Below are 24,299 nucleotides of genomic sequence, written 5' to 3'. Positions count from 1 at the left end.
AGTAGCCAGATGGAAGCCACCCCTCAGTAAAAGGCACATGACAGCCTGCTTTGAGTTTGCCAAAAGGCACCTAAAGGTCTATCAGACCATGAGAAACAAGATTCTCTTGTCTGATGAAACCAAGATTGAACTCTTTGGCCCGAATGCCAAGCATCACGTCTGGAGGTAACCTGACACCATCCCTACAGTGAAGCATGGTGGTGGCAGGATCATGCTGTGGGGAGGTTTTTCAGCAGCAGGGAGGGAGATTAGTCAGGGTTGAGGGAAAGATCCTTGAAACCTGCTCCAGAGCGCTCAGACTGGGGCGCAGGTTCACCTTCCAACAGGACAACCACCCTAAGCACACAGCCAAGACAATGCAGGAGTGGTTTTGGGACCGGTCTCTGAATGTCCTCGAGTGTCCCAGCCAAAGCCCGGACTTGAACCCGATCAAACATCGCTGGAGAGACCTGAAAATAGCTGTCCAGTGTCGCTCCCCATCCAACCTGACAGAGCTTGAGAGGATCTGGAGAGAAGAACTCCCTAAATACAGCTGTGCCATGCTTGCAGCGTCATACCCAAGAAGACCCGAGGCTGTAATTGATGCCAAAGGTGCTTTAACAAAGTACTTAGTAAAGGGTCTGACTACTTATGGAAATGTGATATTTTCCTTTTTTTATTAATTCAAATTTAAAAAAAAAGGTTTTTGCTTTGTCATTATGGGGTATTGTTTGTAGATTGATATGGGGGGAAAAACAATTCAATCAATTTTAGAATAAGGCTGTAAAGTAACAAAATGTGGAAAAAGTCACTGGGTCTGAATACTTTCCGAATGCACTGTATATGTTAAGAATTCTAATTTGTTGTGGCTAATATTAGGTCGGTGGCAAACACTAACGTTAGCTAGCAGTAGGGGTTAGGGGATAAGTTAGGAATAAGTTAAAGATTTAAAGGGTTATCTAAAAGGGTTAAGATTAGGGAAAGGGTTAGCTAAAAATTTGTAAGAAGTTGCAAAGTTGCTAATTGGCTAAAACGCTAAAGTTGTTTGTGATGAAATTCGAACACACAACCGTTGCTAGACATTCGCGTTATATGCCTACACATCCACCTTGACCAACCACACTCCTTTCATTTTTGTCTTACGTAACCTTATATCGTATGTAACCATACCAAGCGTACCATATCATACTAATTTGAGTGTCACGGATTTACGTTTACTATGTTATGTCTAGTCTATGAGACCAGTCTGGCAGAGGACATGGGGCAAATAGAGGGAGGCCAGATTGATCAAAGTACACATAAGCACACCAAGGTTGTGTTCATTAGGGCACGTAAAGTTAAAAACCTGTAAAAGAAATGTTCAACTTAACATTCAATTGAGCTTTTCTGATTGGTCCATGTCTTTCTCCTTCTGTTTGATGCATAATGAACACAACCCAGCTCTACACATGGCCAACACTTCAGGGACAGTTTCTCATCATCACATTCCAAGGTATGCATAGTAACATAATGAAAAAGTCTTCCAGAGGGACAACGAAGGATTGTTCACGACGTTCGTGCAATGGATCTGTCTAAAAATCATATTCTAAATACTACAGACAGTACTGCACCGGGCACACCAAGTCATTTCAACGTGTACAATTGGGTAATATTTGGTTGAGACGTTGATCAATTAGATTACAACCTACATTCACCCACTCAGAAAGAAAGCCAAAAGTTTGTTGAATGCCCAATGTGTTATCTTATCACTATGCTTTCAACCATCTAAAAGCACAACCAAATTACAATGGAAAAACAATTTCTGACTTTTGGTTTCATTGTCACCTAGATAGGTTATCACTGTGTTTTCAACCGTTTATAAGCGCAATGAAGTTCCAATGAGATATTTAGATATTTCAGATATTTAGTTTATGTACGACTAAATGTGTGATCACTGTGCTTCACATAATAGCACAACAAAATGACCGGAACTCAAATCAAATTAAACTTTTGTCACAAGCTCTGAATATAACCTTACCTTGAAATGCTTACTTACAAGCACTTAACCAACAGTGCAGTTCAAGGAGAGTTAAGAAAATATTTACCAAATAAACTAATGTAAAAAGAAACACAATAAAATGACAATAACGAGGCTATATGCCGGGGGTACCGGTACCGAAATTGCAGTTGAGATTGCATTAAAAGTACATTGTGCAAGTGAACAATTTACAGTGCTTTCTATGATTAGGGTCTCCCGAGTGGCACAGCGGTCTAAGGCACTGCATCTCAGTGCTAGAGGCGTCACTACAGACACCCTGGTTCGAATCCATGCTGTATCACAATCAGCCTGTGATTGGCCCAGCGTCGTCTGGGTTTGGCCAGTATAGGCCCTCACTGTAAATAAGAATTTGTTCTTAACTGGTTTGCCTAGTTAAATAAAAATAAAAACATAAGAAAACATTTATAGTTACAGTAACCCCAAAACGTAGCCATGGATGTTTTACTCATTAAGGTTGAATGAATAAATACTGTTAAATTAGTTTGTAAGATATCCTTCACTTTAGGGTAATTACTGTATTACAAAACGTATGTTGAATTGTGTTTGGTTGTCAATGTAATCAAATACACTGTATCAACATTTGAAGATCTACTTGGTTAGTATCTACAGATTGGATACTTCCATGTTTATTTTATTATTTATTTGACCTTTTTTAACCTGGTTAAAATCTAATTTTCAAGAGAGGCCTAGCCAAAATACCAGCATATACAATTTCATAGAGCCACATTGACGTTAGATTTCCCCCTCAAAACAACAGTTTATGTTAAAGACTTATTGCAGATCCAATGTATTTTACACATAGATTTCATGCAATGATGTGTATAAACCCTGGAATGGTGATTCTATGTAAAAGGTCAATGTGAGGCTTTGAAGCCGTCGGCCTCCATAGGAATGAATGTAAGTCTATATTATTTCAATAAAATGGACAAATTTACATGTATTTAAGTATGACTTTGTTGAGGCGACAGTACCATTAGTCCTCTCCCCCAAAAATGTTAAGGAATATGTTTATGTATTTGTTAGATAAATATATATTTTGTCGTGTTCAGTTCACAAAATACTTTTTAAAAGTAAGCATTAAAGGTGTCTGTATTATAATATACTTGTCAAAAATCAATGTAGATTTCAACAGCTTCCAAAAAAAGGAAGAGTACCAAGATGGCTGCTCGGGGGCTTCAAAACAGTGCCCTGTCAGTCATCTAGGGTTAATACATATAATGAATTGCGTGTCACAATACATTGACAAATTACGTTGAAACAACGTTGATTGAACCAGTTTGTGCCCAGTGGGACTGGATATGCCCAACTAGTGACAAGATTCCATCCAATAGCATGTGTGAAAGTATGAACAAAAACCCTTACTCAGTCTTAACCACTCCCGTCGGTCCTCCCACTTGTCAATCATGTCTTTCCTTTTGTCCATCAGCTGTAGTAACTTATCTTTGATCTAAACAGAGGACATAGCAGTGAATACTTATATTTTAGCATGGGGTATCATCACATACAAACAATGCAATACACTAAAACCTTAAGAGGCTACAATGCAGTATGGTCATTCCACAAAATGTAATATTTAATATTTCATATTTTAAGTAGAAATTATGCACCAATATTGAATTATAAAAGCCTGAAGTGCACTTTAATAAATACGATTTTTATGTGAATAAAGAAGATTCCGAATTTTTACATCCATCTGTGCACCCTCTGTGACTTCTAGGAAGAGTTTAACCCACTTCACCCCAACATTTCTCAGGTGAAATCAAAAGATTATTTTCACATCTCAAAAGGCACCAAATTGGTGGAATGACCCAGTAACATAGGGCTGTCAAAATAATTTCCCCAAATGGACCATTTAAGTGCTGGCAAAATAAAATGGTGAAAGCTCAATGGTGAAAGCTCATCATTAGGGTGGCTTTCACCTGGTCAGGTCATTCAGACCAGTGCAAAGAAAGAAAGGAGACGAGGACATATTTCAATTGAGAAAGAGCAGTGGTCCGCAAATGGCTCATGGGCTGACCTGCAGTAGCATAGCATTGGTTTGGCTATGGAACTTACCTCCTCTGATGCATAGTGCTTTCTGGCTAGCAGAGACTTGCCCAACTCAATGCAGGCGGTGAAGCTGTCATTGCGGGCGTCGATCTCAGCCTTGATACCCTGATGGTTGTTCATCAACAACTCCACCGAGGACACGTCCCTGTGCAGAGAAAGATTTTAAACGCACGCACGCACACACGCACACACACACACATACACACACACAGACAGACACAGACACACACACACACACACCAGGATATTAGTATACAAACCTAAGATTGGAATAGGAATTTCAGTTTACTGGATTGAAATGGAACTGACCCCAACCTAACTAAGTACAAGAGTAATTTACCTTGGATTCTCCTGGGCTTCGATGAGACGGATGACGTCCTCCATCCACAGCATGAGGTCGCGCACCATGCTGAAGAAGCGGAATTTGTCGCCCGTGTCCAGGAGGTGGACCCTGCGGCCATCGCAGGCCTCCAGCAGGGTATTCCAGGCCTCCAGCACCTCGCTCTCCCTCCGCTGGATGTCGTCTGCCTTGTCGCCGGCATAGGCCGACTGGAGGCGGACGGCATCCTCCTGCAGCTGCCTCACCTGAAGGTCCGAGCACAAGTCCCTTTAATGCATTTTATTCTATAATTACACTACCTTCCAGTTCCTGGTATCTACATGAAATTACAGGCTGTGTAATTAACAGGTTAATAATTACTAGCAATGTGAACCGATATGGAAAATCTATATTTATAGTGGTAAAAAATTCAGAGACAGGATTCTGAATAACATTGCAACTGTGTGATTGTTTCATATTCTGTTCATTTCCATTGCTTTGTGAAGCTCAGACAACTGCTTGCTGATTGACTATTGGGCTTGCCATCTGGGGGCCAGTTTGAATACAATGGGAAGCCAGTTGGTGACCCATCAGCAGGCAGTTAATTACAGCTAATTCGGAAAGTATTCAGACCCCTTGACTTTTTCCACATTTCATTACGTTACAGCCTTATTCTAACATTTATTCAATAAAACATTTTCCTCATCAGTCGACACACAATACCCCATAATGACGAAGAAATTTTTTTTTTTTTTTTTTTGCAAACTTATTAAACAAAAAACTGAAATACTTTATCTACATAAGTATTCAGACCCTTTGCTATGAGACTCAAAATTGATCAACTTGATTGGAGTACACCTGTGGTGAATTCAATGGATTGAACATGATTTGGAAAGGCACACAACTGTCTATATAAGGTTCCACATTTGACAGTGCATGTCAGAGCAACAACCAAGCCATGAGATTTGTCTGTAAAATAATTGTGTGTAGAGCTCCGCGACAGGATTGTGTCGAGGCACAGATCTGGGGAAGGGTACCAAAAAATGTCTGTAGCATTGAAGGTCCCCAAGAACACAGTGGCCTCCATCATTCTTAAATGGAAGGCGTTTAGAACCACCAAGACTCTTCCTAGAGTTGGCCGTCCGGCCAAACTGAGCAATCGGGGGAGAAGGAACTTGGTCAGGGAGGTGACCAAGAACCCGATGGTCACTCTGACAGAGCTCCAGAGTTCCTATGTGCAGATGGGAGAACCTTCCAGAAAGACAACCATCTCTGCAGCACTCCACCAATCAAAACTTTATGGTAGAGTAGCCAGACGGAAGCCACTCCACAGTAAAAGGCACATGACAGCCCGCTTGGAGTTTTCCAAAAGGCACCTAAAGACTCTGATGGAACCAAGATTGAACTCTATGGCCTGAATGCCAAGCATCACTTCATGCTGTGGGGATGTTTTTCAGTGGCAGGGACTGGGAGACCATTCGGGATCAAGGGATCGATGAACGGAGCAAAGTACAGAAATCCTTGATGAAAACCTGCTCCAGAGCACTCAGGACCACAGACTGGGGCGCAGGTTCACCTTCCAACAGGACAACGAGCCTAAGCACACAGCCAAGACAATGCAGGAGTCACTTCGGGACAAGTCTCTGAATGTTCTTGATTGGCCCAGCCAGAGCCCGAACTTATCTAAACATCTCTGGAGAGACCTGAAAATAGCTGTGCAGTGATGCTCCCCATGCAACCTGACAGAGCTTGAGAGGATCTGCAGAGACGAATGGGAGAAACTCTCCAAATACAGGTGTGCCATGCTTGTAGCGTCATACCCAAGAAGACTCGAGGCTGTAATCGCTGCCAAAGGTGCTTCAACAAAGTACTGAGTAGAGGGTCATATTTCCGTTTTCTAAAAACCTGTTTTTGCTTTGTCATTATGGGGTATTGTGAGTAGATTGATGAGGCGAAAAAAAAACAATTTCATCCATTTTAGAATAAGGCTGTAACCTAGCAAAACGTGGAAAAAGTCTGAATACTTTCCAAAAGCACTGTATGCTAAGTTGAGAGCCTGTGAGAGTGTTTTGTGTCTGCAAGAACCGTCATGTGTCCTCTTTTACGTAATAGTGTAAGTTATCAATATCATATTGCATTATCGATATTGGTGCCCACCACTAATAATAACATGAGATTTCAGTGCAGTGATCTGGTGCAGTGAGCTACAGGGAGATATTAGCTATGTATCGACCTGTGTTCCCAGGGCCTGGATGTCATGCTCGAAGGTGGTGTGCATCCTCTGCAGTGTCTCCACTGTGTTCTGGTCACGTCCCACCTCCTCTGGAAGTTTCTTGTGTTTGTCCAGGATGCGGCTCAGGATCTCCTTGGCGTCATGGTAGAACTTGTGCAGCTCGTAGGAGGCGGCCAGGATCTGCGTGCGCGTGTCGATAAGTTCCAGCAGGTCAGCCCAGGCCTCGTTGAGTCCATCCTTCCACTCGGCTACCGTGGCGGCATCTGCGTGGCCCGCATTTATCAGCTCATCGGCCAGGCGGTTGACTGCATCCACGCGCTCCTGGCCGATATTGCCTGTGTCGCGCGCAAACTCCCGGAAGCGCTCCTGGAGCATCTGTGGATGGATAGATGGATGGAGAGGGGGAGAATGAGGACCTTTAACACAAATATATATTGTACTGCCCTGTCTTACCTACTAAAAGGTAATGGTGGTATCAAATGGGCAGTACTGAAATCAGTCTATGGCCACGTTACAGACCGTTTGCAAAGCAGTCACACACCAAAGCACACAACACCTGAAAAATGTTAAACATGTCAAGTATATCAATATGATATATTTAGATAAGATGCCCAACTACAATTTAGATGATGGGTCATTCAGTTATTGGTAAAGTTTTGGAATGTGGTTCCTTTGCAGATGGTCTGGAATGCGGACTATGTTTTTCCTCCCTGACAGCACCAGGAGTGAGAGGGTAGGGTTTGAAGTCAGGTGGCATTGCTTACGGTGACATGCTCGTAGTCCTGTCCCAGCTCATGAGATCCGGCCACCACCTCCCGCTCGGCAATCCACTGCTCCAAGTCGTCAACCTCGCGGTTGAGCTGGAACAGGCGGAACCGCTCATCCAGTTTGCCCCGCCTCTCCTCAGACAGGTCCTTCATGCCGGCATAGAGCTTGTCCACCTGAGACTGACGCATGCCTATCCTCTCACTGCCCACACAAACAGAAATCACGAGTTCAATGGAGTCAGTGGATGGGGTTAACAAGAGTAATCTTTTTTTTTTTTTTTGCAAAAAAAACATTCTTGTTCCAACACTAACACCCATGATCAAACTAATACACTAGTCATGGTCTGAAATCAAGGCTTTCGTTAGTGAAATCAGGTCAGTCAGGGTTAAGCTGAAACAACAAAAATGCATACACACCACACTCTGGTCTACTGAATGCTCCACTCATGCAAAATACTTTTTCTAGATTGGACATTCATATTCAGGTCAACCTTCCTTGACGGGCGGCAATATTAAGTTACGTTCTATTTCAATTGCTTCACTCTAGGCTCTCTCACTGACCTCTCTGGATGTCCTGCAGCTGTCAGGCCTCTGCTGGTCTTGGAGAGCTGATGGACTGTCTCTGCGTAGTCCTCCACCGACTGCTCCACAATCTGGTGCTTCTTCAGCATGGCTACGGAGCTCTGCTCATCCTAAGAGGGAAATACACTTGTTTTTAGCACTTTTGTGAATTCTATGTTAGAAGAAATATCAGTACAGGGCACACAAAGACACACACAGACACAGACAAAGACACAGACACACACACAATAACACAATAACACCCTAGTACCTTGGCCTTCTCCTCAGACATCATGTACAACTCCTGCTCGCTCATCCAGGCCTCAGCCTCAGCGGCATCAAAGTAGTACTTCTGTGCATTGTGGGCCTCCTCCAGTCGGACGTGACGCTTCTCCGTCTCCTCAATCATCAGGCCCCACAGCTGTTGCAAGTCGGCCAGGCGCTGGCGGATGGCCTCCACGGCAAGGCTGTCCTCCATCAGCAGGCTCTCGCTCCGCTCGAAAATGTCATCGAAGCGGGGCTGGTGTCCCTGGATCTCCTTCTGCAAGGTCTTAGAAGGGGATACAGTACAACATTCATTTCCATGGACATATGCAATAAAAGTAATGTCAGCAATACATTAAAATACTAGATACACAAAGCCAAGAGTACAATACTTTAGATACACTTCATTAAGTAAGTAGTAAGTAAGTAAGCCTTGCCTAAACGGTCAGGAGCCCTATTTCTGTAGTGTACACCCCTTGGAGAGGACACCAATCTGTCGTAGCTACTTCTTAGCTGAAATGCCTGTGAGAAGGATCCGATCACGTGACGGCACTGGCTACATCTAAGAGAGCCATGTGAGTGAGAGGTGCTTCGGAGCACAGCAGCCGGGAGAAGGGAATTATAATTAGTCTATTATATTCAGCCCAAGGGCACAACTGCCACTTTGGCCGCAAACGGCATAGATATTTTAGGGGGAATTATGGCCACCCAAGGGGGATGCCGCCAGGAAATTTGAGGCCTGGTGAGAATATTATCAAGCGCTTGTCAAATTATGAATGAGAGACTGATGATGTGTGTGCAGCTTGCAACTTTTTTCCAATCATCATTAGAGTCCAATCATGCAGCCTTAGAATGCATTAAACATCAACACATATAGCCCATAGTTTATAACACAACTAAAGTTGCATAAAAAACTCTAAATGAAGCATATAGGGCGAGCGGTTTCTCACTGACCTCTCAACTAAAGTTGCATAAATAACTCTAAATTAAGCATATAGGACGAGCGGTTTCTTTGTTAACCGCTCAGCACAGAATATCCGCATGTGCTCACTTCCTTTGAAATTGTTTGGAGAAAATATCCTTCTATTGTAAAATAATAAAAAATAATGCCAGGGAGTCTTAAGCAAATCTTGTCTGCTAAATTAACAAGTGTAGCCCACAGCCATTTGGCATTGCCATATCAGGGCCTAACATAAGGACAACTGAGCGAGCATGTTATTCTGTTCTTCTGAAATAGACTACATTTTCTTTATATCATGTTTCTTTAGACCTGTCTAAAATAAATAATGGATTATTAGACTTTTTAAAATGTTACAAAGGTCTGCATCAGTGGCTTGTAGGCTATGCCTGAAAGCCAGGATATCCGAAACGTGTTTATGCTAACTAACGGTCAATTACCAGTAAGCCCGGCAGTTATTTGCTTGACAATCACTGGCTGACAAAATTTCATGAACGCCACAGCCCTAAACACTGACAATAACAATACTAATTTGGCTTATAAATAGGCGCATAAACGTATTCACAAAAATAGAATGGTGCTAAATTTGCGCCTAAGTGTGACTTCCTTGTAAAGTGACAGTACATGAGAAAAACCCACATACCTGATTTTTCTTGATAAGCAGTTGAACGGTCTGCAGGTTGTGGCCATGATCCGTGGAGGTTGCAATTGGCATCCTCTCTTCGACCCAAAGCTAAAATGGACAAGCCAAATAGATTATTAAGTGCATTGAATGAAAATACCAGAACAAATAAAGCCTCAATAGAACATGTACATGCATGTGCACGCACAAAACACACGTTTGTTTTACGATTCTTGTGGGGACCAAACAATTGACTCCTATTCAAAATCCTATCTTCCCTAACCCCTAACCTAACCCTAACCTAACGTAGCAGGCATAAAATAAATGCCTGAAACTAGATCCCCAACATACTGGTCTTGAGAATAAAGAAACTGTCGGGGGAGGTTCCCTTCTGTACTGTTCAACCAATCCAGTAAATGTGGAGGAGGAGTTAAGATGGAGTGTCGCCTTGTTAACGTTGCAAGGTCGCATCACAGGTTCTCTTTCCATTTCCCATGAAAACTGAAATGTCCCCACTTCGCCCAATTTTCCTTGTTTCGGAAAACCAAAAAAACACACACACAGTACGTCCCCCAATCAACTATCAACTAACTCACAATCTCGTCCTCCACATCGCGGTTGAACTGGTGGATCTCGCGGGAGGCCACCAGGAAGTTCTTTCTCTTCCTCAGCGGGTCCAGCAGCTCTTTGAACTTGTGCTCCACCATTTGTCTCTGGCCATCCACCTCCCCCGTGTCCTTCCCTTCCTGGCTGAGGACCAGCGCCTGGCTCTGCAGCTCCACCACCTCCCTCTGACGGACCTCCACCTGGTTTTCCAATATCTATGGGCCACCAGGGAGAGGGAGAAGAACATTTTGAACACAGCGTTGACCCTAGATGATGTTCCGGGCGGGGCCCAGGCCACTAAGTCCACATCCATGGGTTCTTATCCAAAATGTTCAGATCAGAACAATTGATGCCATACTTTTATTTTATTGCTTAAAACCAATTGAAGCCAATTTATTTAAATTATTCTTAGTATTATTATTTTCATTAATGAAATGATAATGCCAACATTATTTATCAATTTGGTTACAATTACATTTACATTACATTTAAGTCATTTAGCAGACGCTCTTATCCAGAGCGACTTACAAATTGGTGCATTCACCTTATGACATCCAATGACGCATGCTCCACCATGTACAGTACCTGCTGCTTCTTGAGCAGGATGTTGACGCTGGTCAGGTCTTTGCCGTAGTCGTCCGATTGAATCTGGCCCTCCAGGCCACCCAGCCACTTGTCCAGGTCGGCACAGCTCTGTGTAAACAGCTCGGCCTTGTTGGCGTCAAACAGGCACTGGGCCTTGGTCTGGGTGGTGGACTCCAACTCTTCCCACATCTTCTGGAGGGCTGAGAGCTTCTCCTTGACCACCGACTCTGTCTCAGGCTTCTCCAACACCAGCTGCATCCCATCCTGGAGTGGAAAGAATTAGCATCAGAATCACCTTTATTCGCAAAGTACATTTACATGTACCAGGAATTTGAGCTGGTGAAATGGTGCTGCTGTGCCTTACAATAACAAAATATACAGAGAGAAAATGTATGCATAAAAACATACAGTATAAAACCCTAGACACTGTCGTGTGTGAAAAGCCCAGGAGGGTGCCCGTTTCTGAGATACTGGATTTGGTGCGCCTGGCACCAACGATCATATCGCACTAAAAGTCGCTAAGGTCACAAATGTTTCCCAGTCTAACATTCAACCGGACAGTAAGTGAATGCCTTGATGCCTGTCTGCCTGCTTTATATAGCAATCCACGGCCACGTGACAGTGGGAGTGATCCATTTTCGTGAACGGGGAGGTGTATTGATTATAAGAAGTAGAATATTTTTCATAAAGTAACGCTAAAGGAAATTGAGACAGTTTACTGTTATGTGCTTTGCCTGCTCTGAACAAAAATAAAGGTTCTTAAAATGGTTCTTCCTCAGCTCCTAAGGTCCCTTGGAGAATTCTTGCCCTGTAAAAAACCTTAAGTATGGGGTTCTTGATGTGGCACCTACGGTTCTTCAGAAATCTAAAAGGTTCTTGAAATGTAGATGCCTGCAGATGCATATTGTCCAGTGTTACTAGTGTTGATTTTTTAGTGGAACATTTTTTGTGTTGACACTGCAAAGAGTTAAATTAACACTCAGTGGTGTAAAATAACCCCACTGTTGGTGTTAATAACCATAGTTGAAAAAAACATGCTTATCATTATCATATTTCCCAGCATGCTCTATTGCAGGTTGATTTTTAAATAGTTTGTTTCAATATAAATGTTTTTGCATGTACATTGATTGATTAATTAATCGTATGCTATTCAAATATAAATAACATACATTTTTCTAAACTATTCAAATCTGTTAATTGGACTTCTTGTACCCGTTACTGAAATTGTTGTTTCAGTCTAGATGTTTTAAGGTGGTCTCATACCTCAATCTTCCCAACCCTGGAAGTCATTCTGAATGCAGGTTGCGAGTGAATAAACATTTTAAATGTTGCATATCCCCACTCTGGCTGGATTTCAATAGCAGTTACACATCACTTTGCAAGGCAGTATAATGTGGCTTGTAGGCCTGATGTGGCCTTTAAATCTTTAAATTATGAGCTTCAGGCCACTTGATAATAGTACAACTAGGCCCTCAAAAGAAAGCCATTTGAAATATGTATTTAATTGTCTTAAAATAAATGTAATTTTAATAACAACATTCACTTAAGAATACTTAAGAGTCTAGATTACTGATCACTTTAATTTCAATTAATCGAAAGCGCTTATTAACTTGTGTTCATTCTAGAGGTCGACTGATTAATTGGAATGGCCGATTAATTAGGGCCGATTTCAAGTTTTCATAACAATCGGAAATCTGTATTTTTGGGGGCCGATTTCCCAATCTTTTTTTTTTTATATACCTTTATTTAACTTGGCAAGTCAGTTAAGAACACATTCTTATTTTCAATGACGGCCTAGGAACGGTGGGTTAACTGCCTCGTTCAGGGGCAGAAAGATAGATTTTCACCGTGTCAGCTCGGTGGATCCAATCTTGCAACCTTACAGTTAACTAGTCCAACGCAATAACGACCTGCCTCTCTCTCGTTGCACTCCACAAGGAGACTGCCTGTTACGCAAATGCAGTAAGCCAAGGTAGTTAGCATTAAACTTATCTTATAAAAAAACAATCAATCATAATCACTAGTTAACTACACATGGTTGATGATATTACTAGATATTATCTAGCGTGTCCTGCGTTGCATATAATCTGACTGAGCATACAAGTATCTAAGTATTCAGTATTGTTGTAATTGTCATTATTACAAAAAAAATCGTCCGACGGCTTTTTTGGTCCTCCAATAATCGGTATCGGCGTTGAAAAATCATAATCGGTCGACCTCTAGTTCATTCATCTAATACCAATTGCAAAATCATCAAGACAGAGTGAATCTTATTTTGGTTTGCTAACCTTCTCAATCTTGTCCAGCCACTCCTTGTTGGACTGCAACTCGGCCATGAAGGCCTGATGCTTGAGCCATTTGCTGTGGAGGTTCCTGGCCTCGTCGTACGACATGTCCTGGGCCGTGAGCATCTTCTCATTGATCCACAGAGACAGCTGCATACACACACACACACACACACACACACACACACACACACACACACACACACACACACACACACACACACACACACACACACACAGGTAGGTCATTGTATTTGACTGCCTTAGACTGTGAAAGCAGTCTGTCACTATGCATACATTGCCACACAATGTATTAAATGTAAATCAGTACATGTAAGTATTCCTATTTCCATAGTATCGGGACTGATACCAATGTTAGACTCTTAGGGAAGATTTCCCACATCCAAGTTAAGCATATTCCTGGACTAAAAGACACTTTCGATGGAGAATCTCTATTGAAAGTGCTTTTTAGTCCAGGAGTAGCCTTGATCTGGGTCCGGGAAAGACATGTTGGGCAGCAGACCTCCTGGCAATCCTGTAGGAACTTCTGAAGGTCCCGGTTATCCTTCAGCCTCATCAGTAGCTCCACAGCAGCCTCGCGGTTCTTCTTATGCCTGTGCAAACGTTGGGTAAACAGAATTGATCATGGATAATAGATCCCATGCTAATTGTGAGTACCACAAACAAGTTGACAGTTGTGTGTACCAGATTTTTCTACAGATTTTTTTACATCTCAATACGCATTACCAAGTAAAAGCAAAGATACATATCAAGTGTTGTACTGGCATTTGTGGTGGGTGGTACACATCTAACCATTGGTGGTATTCTGGGTAGTCTTTTTCACAGTCAAGCTGTGCAGGTAGCCTAGCAGTTAAGCGTGTTGGGCCAGTAACTGAAAAGTTGCTGTCTCTAATCCCCAAGGTGGAAAAGTCTGCTGCTCTGCTCTTGAGCAAGACAGTTAAAACGGGCGCCGATGACGTCGATCAAGGCAGCCCCCTGCACCTCTCCGATTCAGAATGGTTGGGTTAAATGCGGAAAATTCAGTTTTGCAACTAAGTAGTTATGCCATTTATAGGAGATTGCTTTATCATATTAATGTGGTTCCCGGGGCATTGAATACTCCAACAGGTGTTGTGAGATCTAATCTGCTCAGCAGAGTAACTGTAAAAATGACGACCTGTCCAGCAATGTCATTTGTTATTATATAGTAGAAGAGGCTTCTAACCTGTCGTCAATAGACGCCGCTCTCTCCTGGATGCGGTCGGCGTTGATGTTGCCGTCGCTCGCCAGCCGCCTGCCAGCCTCCACCACGCCGTTTATCTTCTCTTCGTTGGCGTCCATGGTGGTCATGAAGTCCTCCTGCTTTTTGATGGCTCCTTCGGCCCCCTCAAGCGTAGTGGGCATCTCTGTATGGGCCAGCATGTACTCCTAAGAGTAGGGTTATAAAAAAAAGAGAGTCAGTGGGATTATTAGAAAATCCTGTGACTGAGACTGGATATCCAGGTTGGGGTCAATTCCATTTCAAATCAGTCAGGGAGTAAACTGAAATTCTTGAATTGACTGAATTGAAACAGAATATAGAACCCAACCCTGTTGGAATTCAATCTAAATCACATTGGACACAGACTATTTGTATTGCCCCCCTCTTTTACAATGCTGCTACTCTCTGTTGTTATCATCTATGCATAGTCACTTTAATAACTCTACCGGTGCCCCAGCACATTGACTCTGTACCGGTACCCCCCTGTATATAGTTTTGCTATTTTTATTTTACTGCTACTCTTTAATTACTGGTTACTTTTAGTTCTTATTCTTATCCATGTTTTTTTAACTGCGTTGTTGGTTAGGGGCTCGTAAGTAAGCATTTCACTGTAAGGTTGTATTCGGCGCATGTGACTAATACAATTTGATCTGATTTGACACTTTTTGAAATGTCCGTTAATATGTGCATTTGATTTACAAAGCAGCATGCCCACGGTAGATGGAGTGGATTCTGGGTGGGCACGGAAAATGACACATTGTTACCACATCCCTGCCTAGTAAAATTAGGTAATAGCAGCGACAAAGAGCATTTTAAAATAAACTGTTGCCGAAAATCCATTTTTTTATGAGACGGAATCAGTGTAATTAAATAATTGTGAAACGGAACCATTCACTTTGGATTCCTAGGCTAAGATTCGAAATTGAACCGACCAATCAAGTATCCTGGTTTAAGGGGTATCGACCAATCGGCATACCTGGTTGTTGAGGAAGACCTCGGCCTGCTTGGTGTCCCTGAGAAACAGCTGGTAGGCGTGGGACTGTGACAGCAGGTTCTGCCGGTTCTCCCACATCTTGTGCAGCTCGTTCCAGCCTGTGTCCAGGGCCTGTAGCCGCTGCCTCAGGAACATGTACTGGGCATCGGTCTGACCCTGGGTCACCATCTCGCCCATGTCGCGCATCTTCTGGTAGTCCTCCTCGTAGTTGCAGATCTCGTTTTTGATGCCGTCGTGCTGTGCTAACAGCTTCTCTGCCTCAGCCAGCGTGTTGGGCGTCTCCTCCGAGGCGATGGCTGTCTGTGTGCGCGACAGCCACGACTGGAAGTCATCCAGTTCGCGCAGGAACTGCTGCAGTTTGCTGGCCTCGCCAAGGGACTCTTCGCGGTTACGCAGTGTGGCCTTCATCTCCTCCCACACAGCGGTGATCTCGGCCAGGCGGCCCGTGATGGCCTTGGCCTGGTCTGGGTGCTCGCCGGCCAGCCGCTCGGCCTCGCCGCGCAGGTCGCCCAGCTTGTCCTCGATGGCAGCCAGGTCACGCTCCATGCCAGTGAGTTTGCGCTGCAGCGCCATGACACCCGTCAGGTCGTTGCCCAGCTCCTGGGTGGACTCAATGACCTTTGTCTTCTCGCGGATCCACGACTTGGTTTCGTTGCAGTCCAGGTGGTAGTTCTGCACACCCAGCGCGGAGATTAGAGACTCCTTCTTCTGGTCCGCCAGATCCCGGAACTGGCTCCATCTGGTGAACAAATTTAATAAATAAATATATGGTAATTTAGCAGACAGTTTTACAGAGTTGACAGACAGTGATACATATTTCAATACATGTGACCCATACGGGAATCAATCCCACCATTACCCTGTTGTTGCCAGGCTCAAATTGACTGAACCATTGGCCAATTAATTTGATGATAACCAACAATACATATCCAGCTCATTTTTCAATTCAAAGGATACAGTGATCTCCAACACACAATAACACAATTTTAAGTCAATAGGTATTTGAAAGTCACCATGAGCCAAGTAAAAGGTCAGACATAGTTAAACTACATTAACTGCACTATAATAACCTAATCATCTTTTGGTTTCTTCATTTGGCATCAGGTAGTTGCCAATCATATGGTAAGGCATTAAATCAGAACCTGAAAGTGTTATCTTCAACCGTAAATTTATCAACATCATAAAAGCTGACAGTATTTCAACCACATAAAATATGCATTCAAGCCAAATTGAAATGTTATCAGAAAGATGTTGGGTTGTTTTCACAGATTTCTATTTCCTTACAACCGGTCAAAATGATGTCATTTGAACATTTAGCACAGAAAATCTTTTCATTTTTCTTAATAGGTATTGTATTTTCTCCCTGGGCCCTAAACGTCTTTGCGCTGTGAAAGAAGCAGAGATCACTCAGAAAGCTTCACTGATGTCAAATAAATTTGATTTGAATTTGATTTGAAATACATTGAAGCATTCATTCTATTGATTTATGACATTCTGCTGAGCAAGGGTTTATTTAGTCTTCTAGGGAAGCAAATAATGACAGAAGAGAAGCTGCATGTATCTAATTATAGACAAGTTGACAAACAAATAGATAAGTAGAAACACATCAGGTGTGGGATTCAGATTGTCACTTTATCACATATAGTCGGGCGGTTGCGGATGGGTTGTCAGCAAATGTGGCCGGGTGAGGGTGAACAAACAGCTGATCCACGCACCACTGAGGGACATATCAGCTACAGATATAGGATCTTAATTTGAGCCAGTTTGCTACAGTAGAAAAATAATCCGACAGCAACAGGAAACATTTTTAATTAGGGTAAATCAAGTATGAATATTTTAAGTGGGAGTTAAACTTTAGAAGCCTTGTTTTTAAAATTATTATTATGAAAAAATGTACCCCCTTTGTTGTGATATCCAATTGGTAGTTACGAGTTTGCCTCTTTACTGCAACTCCCCATCAGACTCGGGAGAGGTGAAGGTCGAGAGCCATGCATCCTCCGAAACACGACCTGCCAAGCCGCACTGCTTCTTGACACACTGCTCGCTTAACCCGGAAGCCAGCCGCCAATGTGTCAGAGGAAGCACTGTCCAACTGACGACCGACGTTAGCTTGCAGTCACCCAACCAGCCAAAAGGAGTCGCTAGATGAGCCAAGTAAATCCCCTGACCAAACCCTCCCCTAACCCGGACGAAGCTGGGCCAATTGTGAGCCGCCCCACGGGGCTCCCATTCACTTCCGGCTGTGATACAGCCTGAGATCAAACCTAAGGCTGTAGTGGCACCTCAGCACTGCGATGCAGTGTCCTAGACCGCTGCGCCACTCGGGAGGCCCCCTTGAAGCCTTGTTAAACCTCTAATACACCAAAAGTTTGCATTTCCTGCAACAACAGGATGAGCAAATTAAGCTAAGGCATCTGTATGATAGGAGATAGTGTGACGTCTGACTGTGAATGGTTCAACTTGCCTGTTATTGAGCTTATCTTGCTGGGCTTTTATGTCCTTCTCACTGGGGTGTCCGTTGTGCATCAGCTGCCTGGCGATCTGGTTCACGACAGCGACGCGTGACGCCTGGTTGTTCATCTCAGGCTCCAGGCTCTCGAACCTGGGAAAGAGAGAGCATGCCATGTCATGACCAATCAAGTTCACCTCCAAAACAAACCATTTTCCCTTGCGCACATTGATGTTTGAGCCACGTTCAGGCAAACATGGTGGAACGTTTCAGCTGACATGATTTCTTATACTACATGCCAGAGGCATGTTTGTTCTACAAACCACATCTGAATGTTCCACAATGTTGTACCCTGATGAATGTACCTCAGACATATTCCCCTGTTTGGTGTTTAACTTCCTGCGCTTTTCTCCTTGTACCCCTGTACTCTTTTTATTATGTATCTTGTTCTGTCTGTTTAAAATACCTATTTTGTTCATTTTCTGTGTAAGGTGAACATCAGTTTCGAGAAAGGCACCTAACAAATAGGGCACCTAACGCCCAGTGGGAGGAGCTGTTGCATTGTAACTAGTTTATCATTTGTATATTTACAGTTTCTCAATCGGATAAAATAGTTTTTTGGAACTATGGTCAAATGTACCTAGCAGAACACCAGTGAACAAACGTTCAAATACATTTGCAGAACTTCTGATTGTTTTATTTTCCTTCTACTTGGATTGCATATCTTAGACCCCCTTTTGCTAAACCTGAAATACAATTGCCATCAATGAATACCAAATTCACAGTGTTTTGTTCACATATGTTACATCCGTCGTTAGGAGACCAAGGCGCAGCATGGTAGGCGTACATCGTATCTTTATTGATGACACCAAACCAAATAACAAAGTCAAAAACGCACAGTTATGTCAGAAACTAAACAGAAAACAAGATCCCACAACCTAATGGTGGGAAAAAGGGCTGCCTAAGTATGATCCCCAATCAGAGACAACGATAGACAGCTGCCTCTGATTGGGAACCACACTCGGCCAAAAACAAAGAAACAGATGACATAGAATTTCCCACCCGAGTCACACCCTGACTTAACCAAACATAGAGAATAATAAGGATCTCCAAGGTCAGGGCGTGACAACATAAGAGAAAATTGTGAAAATGTGTTCACTGTTTCCAGCAATCAGTACATACTAGTGCACAAAATTGTAAATGGCTCTATCAGTGTAAATTCGCGTAAAATATAGCAGAGGTCGGCGGCCCAAGGGCATGTGCCCTGCATGCCCATTCAGTAATCCGGCCCTGATTGTAATCTTCCATTACAGAGTGAACTTTGGTGTAAATGGATGCCTATCCATTCATATCAGCACATATCCTCCACTATATTCACCTTTCCTTTTTTCGGTTTGGGAATGTTTTTCTGCTTGGTGATGGAAAGTCTACCAGCCTATGTATAGAATACATGGAATTGGATTATGATGATCAGATGAATGAATCCTGCACACAATGTGAAATTGTTTGGTGAAATATGCATAAAAGTAGAGTCATTTTCCATCATTTTTAATAGTTTGTATTCCAAGGCATTGAAGTTCATGACATACTGAAACCGGTGTGCCTGTCACCTGCTACCATACCACGTTCAAAGCCACTGAAATCTTTTGTCTTGCCCATTCAACCTCTGAATGGCACACATACTGTACACAATACATGTCTCAATCGTTTCAAGGCTTAAAAATCCTTCTTTAACCTGTCTCCTCCCCTTCATCTACATTGACTGAAGTGTATTTAACAAGTGACATCAATAAGGGATCAAAGCTTTCACCTGGTCAGTCTATGATATGGAAAACGTTTTGTAAATCGCGAGAACGGGTTCAAAATATTAGGGATCAATGAAAGAAAGACATCTAAATATATGGATATTCGTCAGCACTAATTGGTAAATTTAAAAACGACTCTGATTTTGGGTTAGGGAAGTATTTATGAATCATGAAAAACAAGTTTGGAGACACTTTACAAGAGAAAGAAAGAAAACGGTGGTTTGATTCATTCTGAAAATTGCCACATTCAGTTTATTAACACATGGTAATGTTGGAAGATTAGTGTACATATAATTATAATAAGGAGAATAGTGTACAATAGTAGGCTATACCCTCGTCTGTTGCCTGCACTAACCGTGGTACTATGTGATGACACAGCCAAGTATCGAGCCATGCGTCAAGTTCAAACAGTTATGGCTTGGTCTGCGTTCCACTCCATAATGACTTAGTTAGCCTACATGTCTATTTTTATATGATCAACTGTTACTAATGATCCTCAGCAACAACCACATGGCCGAGTGTTTACAGAGGAAGCAAAGCAAATGGAGGTAAAGGAAACAATGTCATTAAATGGAATGATAATGTAGGCTATACCAGCTGAAGGGAACTAAGAGTAAATTGGCAGTTGTACATTTCATGAACTTTACTGTGGGAAAGTTGATATGTGGATATGGTTCAGTTTGCTTCCATATGACTGGTTCACATTTGCCTCCAGCGATTATAAGGCAAAATAGATCAAAAGCAAGTGTCATTTATATTTACAATGACCTAAAACAAATGGATAACTCATTCACTTAGCTGCCATTGTCACGCTGGTATAAACGATTCGGGAGAAAGGCGCAGTAATGCGTAATAGTTTTTTAAATTACGCCCGAAATTACAGTGTGCCGTGTAAAGGCACGGGGACGAAGACCAAACAAACACTTACACAAAAAACAGGGTTGAAATCCAAACAAAAGAGTGAGGAGAACCTCGAATAAATAACCCAAATGCACAATGATTGTCACACGGGACGAGACCAGTAATCACCTGCGCAATCCACAATGGCACGAAAGCCAAAACAAACAGCACAGGTACTCACACATACTAACAGACATTGTAACAATAATCGACAGACAACGGAAACCAAAGGGTACACTTATACAAGTACTAATCCGGAATAGGGGACAGGTGTGCGTGATGAAAGTTCCGGAGGGAATCCTTGACAGTTATCAATAGCTCTTATCAAGTTGTCATTACAGTGCATGGAGAATGGTGTTATTAAAAAATTAAGTGGATGCTTTTTCCACTTGAAACTGGTAGGTTCGCTTGACCTTATTCATTGTTTCCTCACACGTAAAGGTGGTGGAATGATTAGGAAATGAAGTCAGTCAGAATACGGCATATCTGTAGACCCACCTCCGCCGCACGTTCATTTATTCGCCAAAACAAATCAGAATTCGCATTGAGGGAAAAGTGCATAAAAAAGGAGTTTATGTTCCATTTAAGCACGCTTAACTCGGGTCGGAATTGGGCCCTTAATGTTTTGCAAATGGCCAGAGTTCCGTGTCTTCTGTACAGTGTTTTGAAAATCGACAATGTTGTTCCAAAAACTGCTCGCATACATGTTATTTCATAGTTTCGTCTTCGCTATTATTCTAAAATGTAGAAAATAGTAAAAATAAAGAAAAACCCTGGAATGAGAAGGCGTTTTGACTGGAACTGTATGTCAAATACTTTCAGATACTTGAGTGGCACACCAAGCTAAATCAGGCCTAAAGGAGTAGGGTCTAGGGGTAGACTATGGCTTAAGCATGCATTTCTATATGTATGGGTTCTCTCACCTGTGCTGAATGACCTCTAGGTCTTCTAGCTTCTCTGGGATCTCCATGCTGTTGAGCCACTGATCCTTCTCATCAATCCACACCTCGCAGGCGTCCGCCTCGCTGAACATCTTGTAGAGGGCCAGGGCGTCCTGCAGTGCCTGCTTTCTCAGCCGGGTCAGCTCGGCCACCTCCTTGTAGCGCTCCTCTATGCCTGCCAGGCGGCCCTTGACCTCTTCTGACTGAGCCTGCTCCTCAGGCAAGGCGGCCGCCTGCTCATGGAGCGCATCGATCACCGGCCGATAGCTGGCCACCTCGGCGGCGGCGTCCTTGTGCTTGCGAACCAGGGCCTGTGTGGAGAACTCGTCATGGCCCACTTCGCTGCTGGACACGATGCGCAGGGCATCCAGGGTCCAGGCGTCGGCATCGTCTGCGTCCGCCTGGAACTGGTGCAGGGCACACGCTTCCTCCAGATGGGCCTTCCTCACGCCCGCCAGCTCCTCCAATGCTGCCCACTGCGCCCGCAGGTCGGCGATGCGGTCGCGGATCTTGGCGGCGCCGAAGTGGCCACCGTCGGCCATGGCCTGGCCCTCGGCGATGGTGTGCTGCAGGTGACCGGCACGGCCATTCATCTCGTCCTCCAGGGTGCGGTGCTTGCTTAACAGGCGCACAGCCCCCGTCAGGTCCTTGCCGCTCTCGTCCGACGACAGGATCTGCTCCTTCTCACGGATCCAGCCCTCCTCCTCGGCCATCTCCCAGAAGAACTTCCAGAGACGGCGGGACTCCTCCAGGCGGGCCCGGCGCTCGGCAGCCAGCTGGGTCAGCTCCTGGTAGCAGAACTCCATGTGGGCCACGCGGTCGCGTATTACCTGAGGGTCACAGGGCTTGTAAACTGTAGAGGAGACAGAACAGAGGCCCAGTTAGCATCTAGCAGCACCCACAGATGTACATTACACTGTATTGACTCAGATGTTATGATTTCATTCCAATGACTATGATTCCTTTTATGTTTATTTTTCACTTTGCTTGTATAGATCTTGAAGTATCTTGCAAAACACTATGCTATTCAACTGAACTGTGAAATTGTATGATGACATGCATTATCGTCATTAGGTAATAATACAAACACAAGTAGAAAACAATATGAGTCACAATTTGAAAAATAGCAGCCTGAATGTTTAGGACATTCTCACCGTCGCCGTCGATTGCGAATTTCTGGGCATTGTTGTTGACAGCTTTGACACGGTCAGCCTGGATGCCGATGTCGGCCTCTACCAGGGCATGTTTCTGCAGGAGATCCTCCACTCCGAGCAGATGCTTCCCATAGTCCTGGGACAGCAGCATCATCTGTGTGGCAGAGACATAGAGGCATGACATACAGGCATGTGTGGCAGCAACATACAGGCACCTTCTAAGTCTATCATCAGTTGCCAATATGAATCGTTTACTTTTTGTGCACTTTGAAACGCAATACGGGTATTTTTCAGGGTGAGGAGAGGAAACTTTTTGAAACTTGCATTTCTTCTAACTTGTAATTTAGATGAAATGTCAAAATCAATTCCAAATCAACCACTACCATCAACTCCCTAGCGACTCTTGTAAACCTAAGAGGCTTCAATAGGTGGAAGCATAATGCCGAGAATTCCACCCAGCCAGTCAGAAAGGCAAGATGACGTAGTGTTTACAGTGCCAACCCAATCCTCTTGTATCTACAGGAGGGTCTAGGACGAGGTTCAGTTGTGCCGATTTGGAATTATTCAGCATTGGACTAACATAATCCAGTTAGTTTCACCATTGATACTGCTTAAACTGATCATTTAGAAGAGGGATTAATACAAGATTAATACATTCCGTTTGTAATTCTAACATGTGAAATGACTTGAAATTACATATTTCCAATACATTTTAAATGTGTTCAGGTGTTGGTAGAAGCAGGGTAGCTGAGGTTCAATGCATTTTGAACAATTCAATTCGTGTTACAATAATGATTCATTTTTGTCTTTCCAACACGGTTTAACACATACATTTTCGGAAGGGTCCCCCTCTCTCTCTTACCTTCATCTCGTCCATCCAGTCCATGATGTAAAGCATCTCCTGGAAGACCCTCTGCAGACCCAGATTCATCTCCAGGCGCTGGCGCCTCGCCTTCAGAAGCTCCAGCAGGTACTCCCACAGCCGGATCACGTTGTCCTTGCGCGCTGTGATGCGTTTGATGTCGTGGTACTTCTCTGCCTCCAGCTCCTTAGCGACAGACACCACGGCCTGCACACGCTCCTCGTACGCCGTAATATCCGTTTCGATGGCCTCATGCTTCTTGGTGGCCGCGTCCACCGCCGGAAGGTCGAAGCCAAAGTTGTCCTGTGAGATAGAAGTGATGGGAATGGAATGGAATAGAATAAAAATACAATACTGTTAGGATATACTGCATGGGTGGCAACATACTGGGATACAAGGAAGACACACTCTCCATTTCTATAATGTTATCGTCTCTACAATTTGACAATGACATAAAATACTTTGATCCTTTAAAGGTGCAACCCGCAGTTGCTACATCAATTTTTGGATTTATACATTGATGATATATACCCGTTGATTCTTGAAGATTATAACTTCTAAATGCATTGTGGGTGGCCTCTCGAGTGGCGCACTGGTCTAAGGCACTGCATCGCTGTGCTAGCTGCGTCTCTACAGATCCGGGTTCAATATTGGGCTGTGTAACATC

The 24,299-nt window shown here is 43.4% G+C and overlaps 1 protein-coding gene across 3 annotated transcripts in view; it reads right to left on the bottom strand.

Moving 5' to 3' along the window:
* The window catches only part of LOC118389383 (spectrin beta chain, non-erythrocytic 1-like), an 87,125-nt gene that overhangs the window by 8,384 nt on the left and 54,442 nt on the right, over positions 1-24,299 (bottom strand). For all 3 annotated transcript variants that reach the window (XM_052527405.1, XM_052527403.1, XM_052527404.1), the window contains 18 exons: positions 23,633-23,935; positions 22,771-22,924; positions 21,599-22,469; positions 17,986-18,123; positions 15,504-16,260; positions 14,492-14,694; positions 13,790-13,880; positions 13,270-13,416; positions 10,982-11,245; positions 10,387-10,611; positions 9,812-9,901; positions 8,218-8,496; positions 7,947-8,077; positions 7,383-7,587; positions 6,619-6,993; positions 4,407-4,651; positions 4,073-4,211; positions 3,380-3,464 (listed from right to left, as the gene is read on the bottom strand). In XM_052527405.1, the coding sequence (XP_052383365.1) occupies positions 3,380-3,464; positions 4,073-4,211; positions 4,407-4,651; positions 6,619-6,993; positions 7,383-7,587; positions 7,947-8,077; positions 8,218-8,496; positions 9,812-9,901; positions 10,387-10,611; positions 10,982-11,245; positions 13,270-13,416; positions 13,790-13,880; positions 14,492-14,694; positions 15,504-16,260; positions 17,986-18,123; positions 21,599-22,469; positions 22,771-22,924; positions 23,633-23,935 (4,702 nt within the window). The remainder of the gene's footprint in view (positions 1-3,379; positions 3,465-4,072; positions 4,212-4,406; positions 4,652-6,618; positions 6,994-7,382; positions 7,588-7,946; positions 8,078-8,217; positions 8,497-9,811; positions 9,902-10,386; positions 10,612-10,981; positions 11,246-13,269; positions 13,417-13,789; positions 13,881-14,491; positions 14,695-15,503; positions 16,261-17,985; positions 18,124-21,598; positions 22,470-22,770; positions 22,925-23,632; positions 23,936-24,299) is intronic.

This window comes from Oncorhynchus keta, chromosome 10 (genome assembly GCF_023373465.1).
Source record: "Oncorhynchus keta strain PuntledgeMale-10-30-2019 chromosome 10, Oket_V2, whole genome shotgun sequence".
NCBI classification, from domain to species: domain Eukaryota; kingdom Metazoa; phylum Chordata; class Actinopteri; order Salmoniformes; family Salmonidae; genus Oncorhynchus; species Oncorhynchus keta.
Note: the sequence above shows the minus strand (reverse complement) of the source record. Positions and strands in the feature narration are given on the sequence as shown.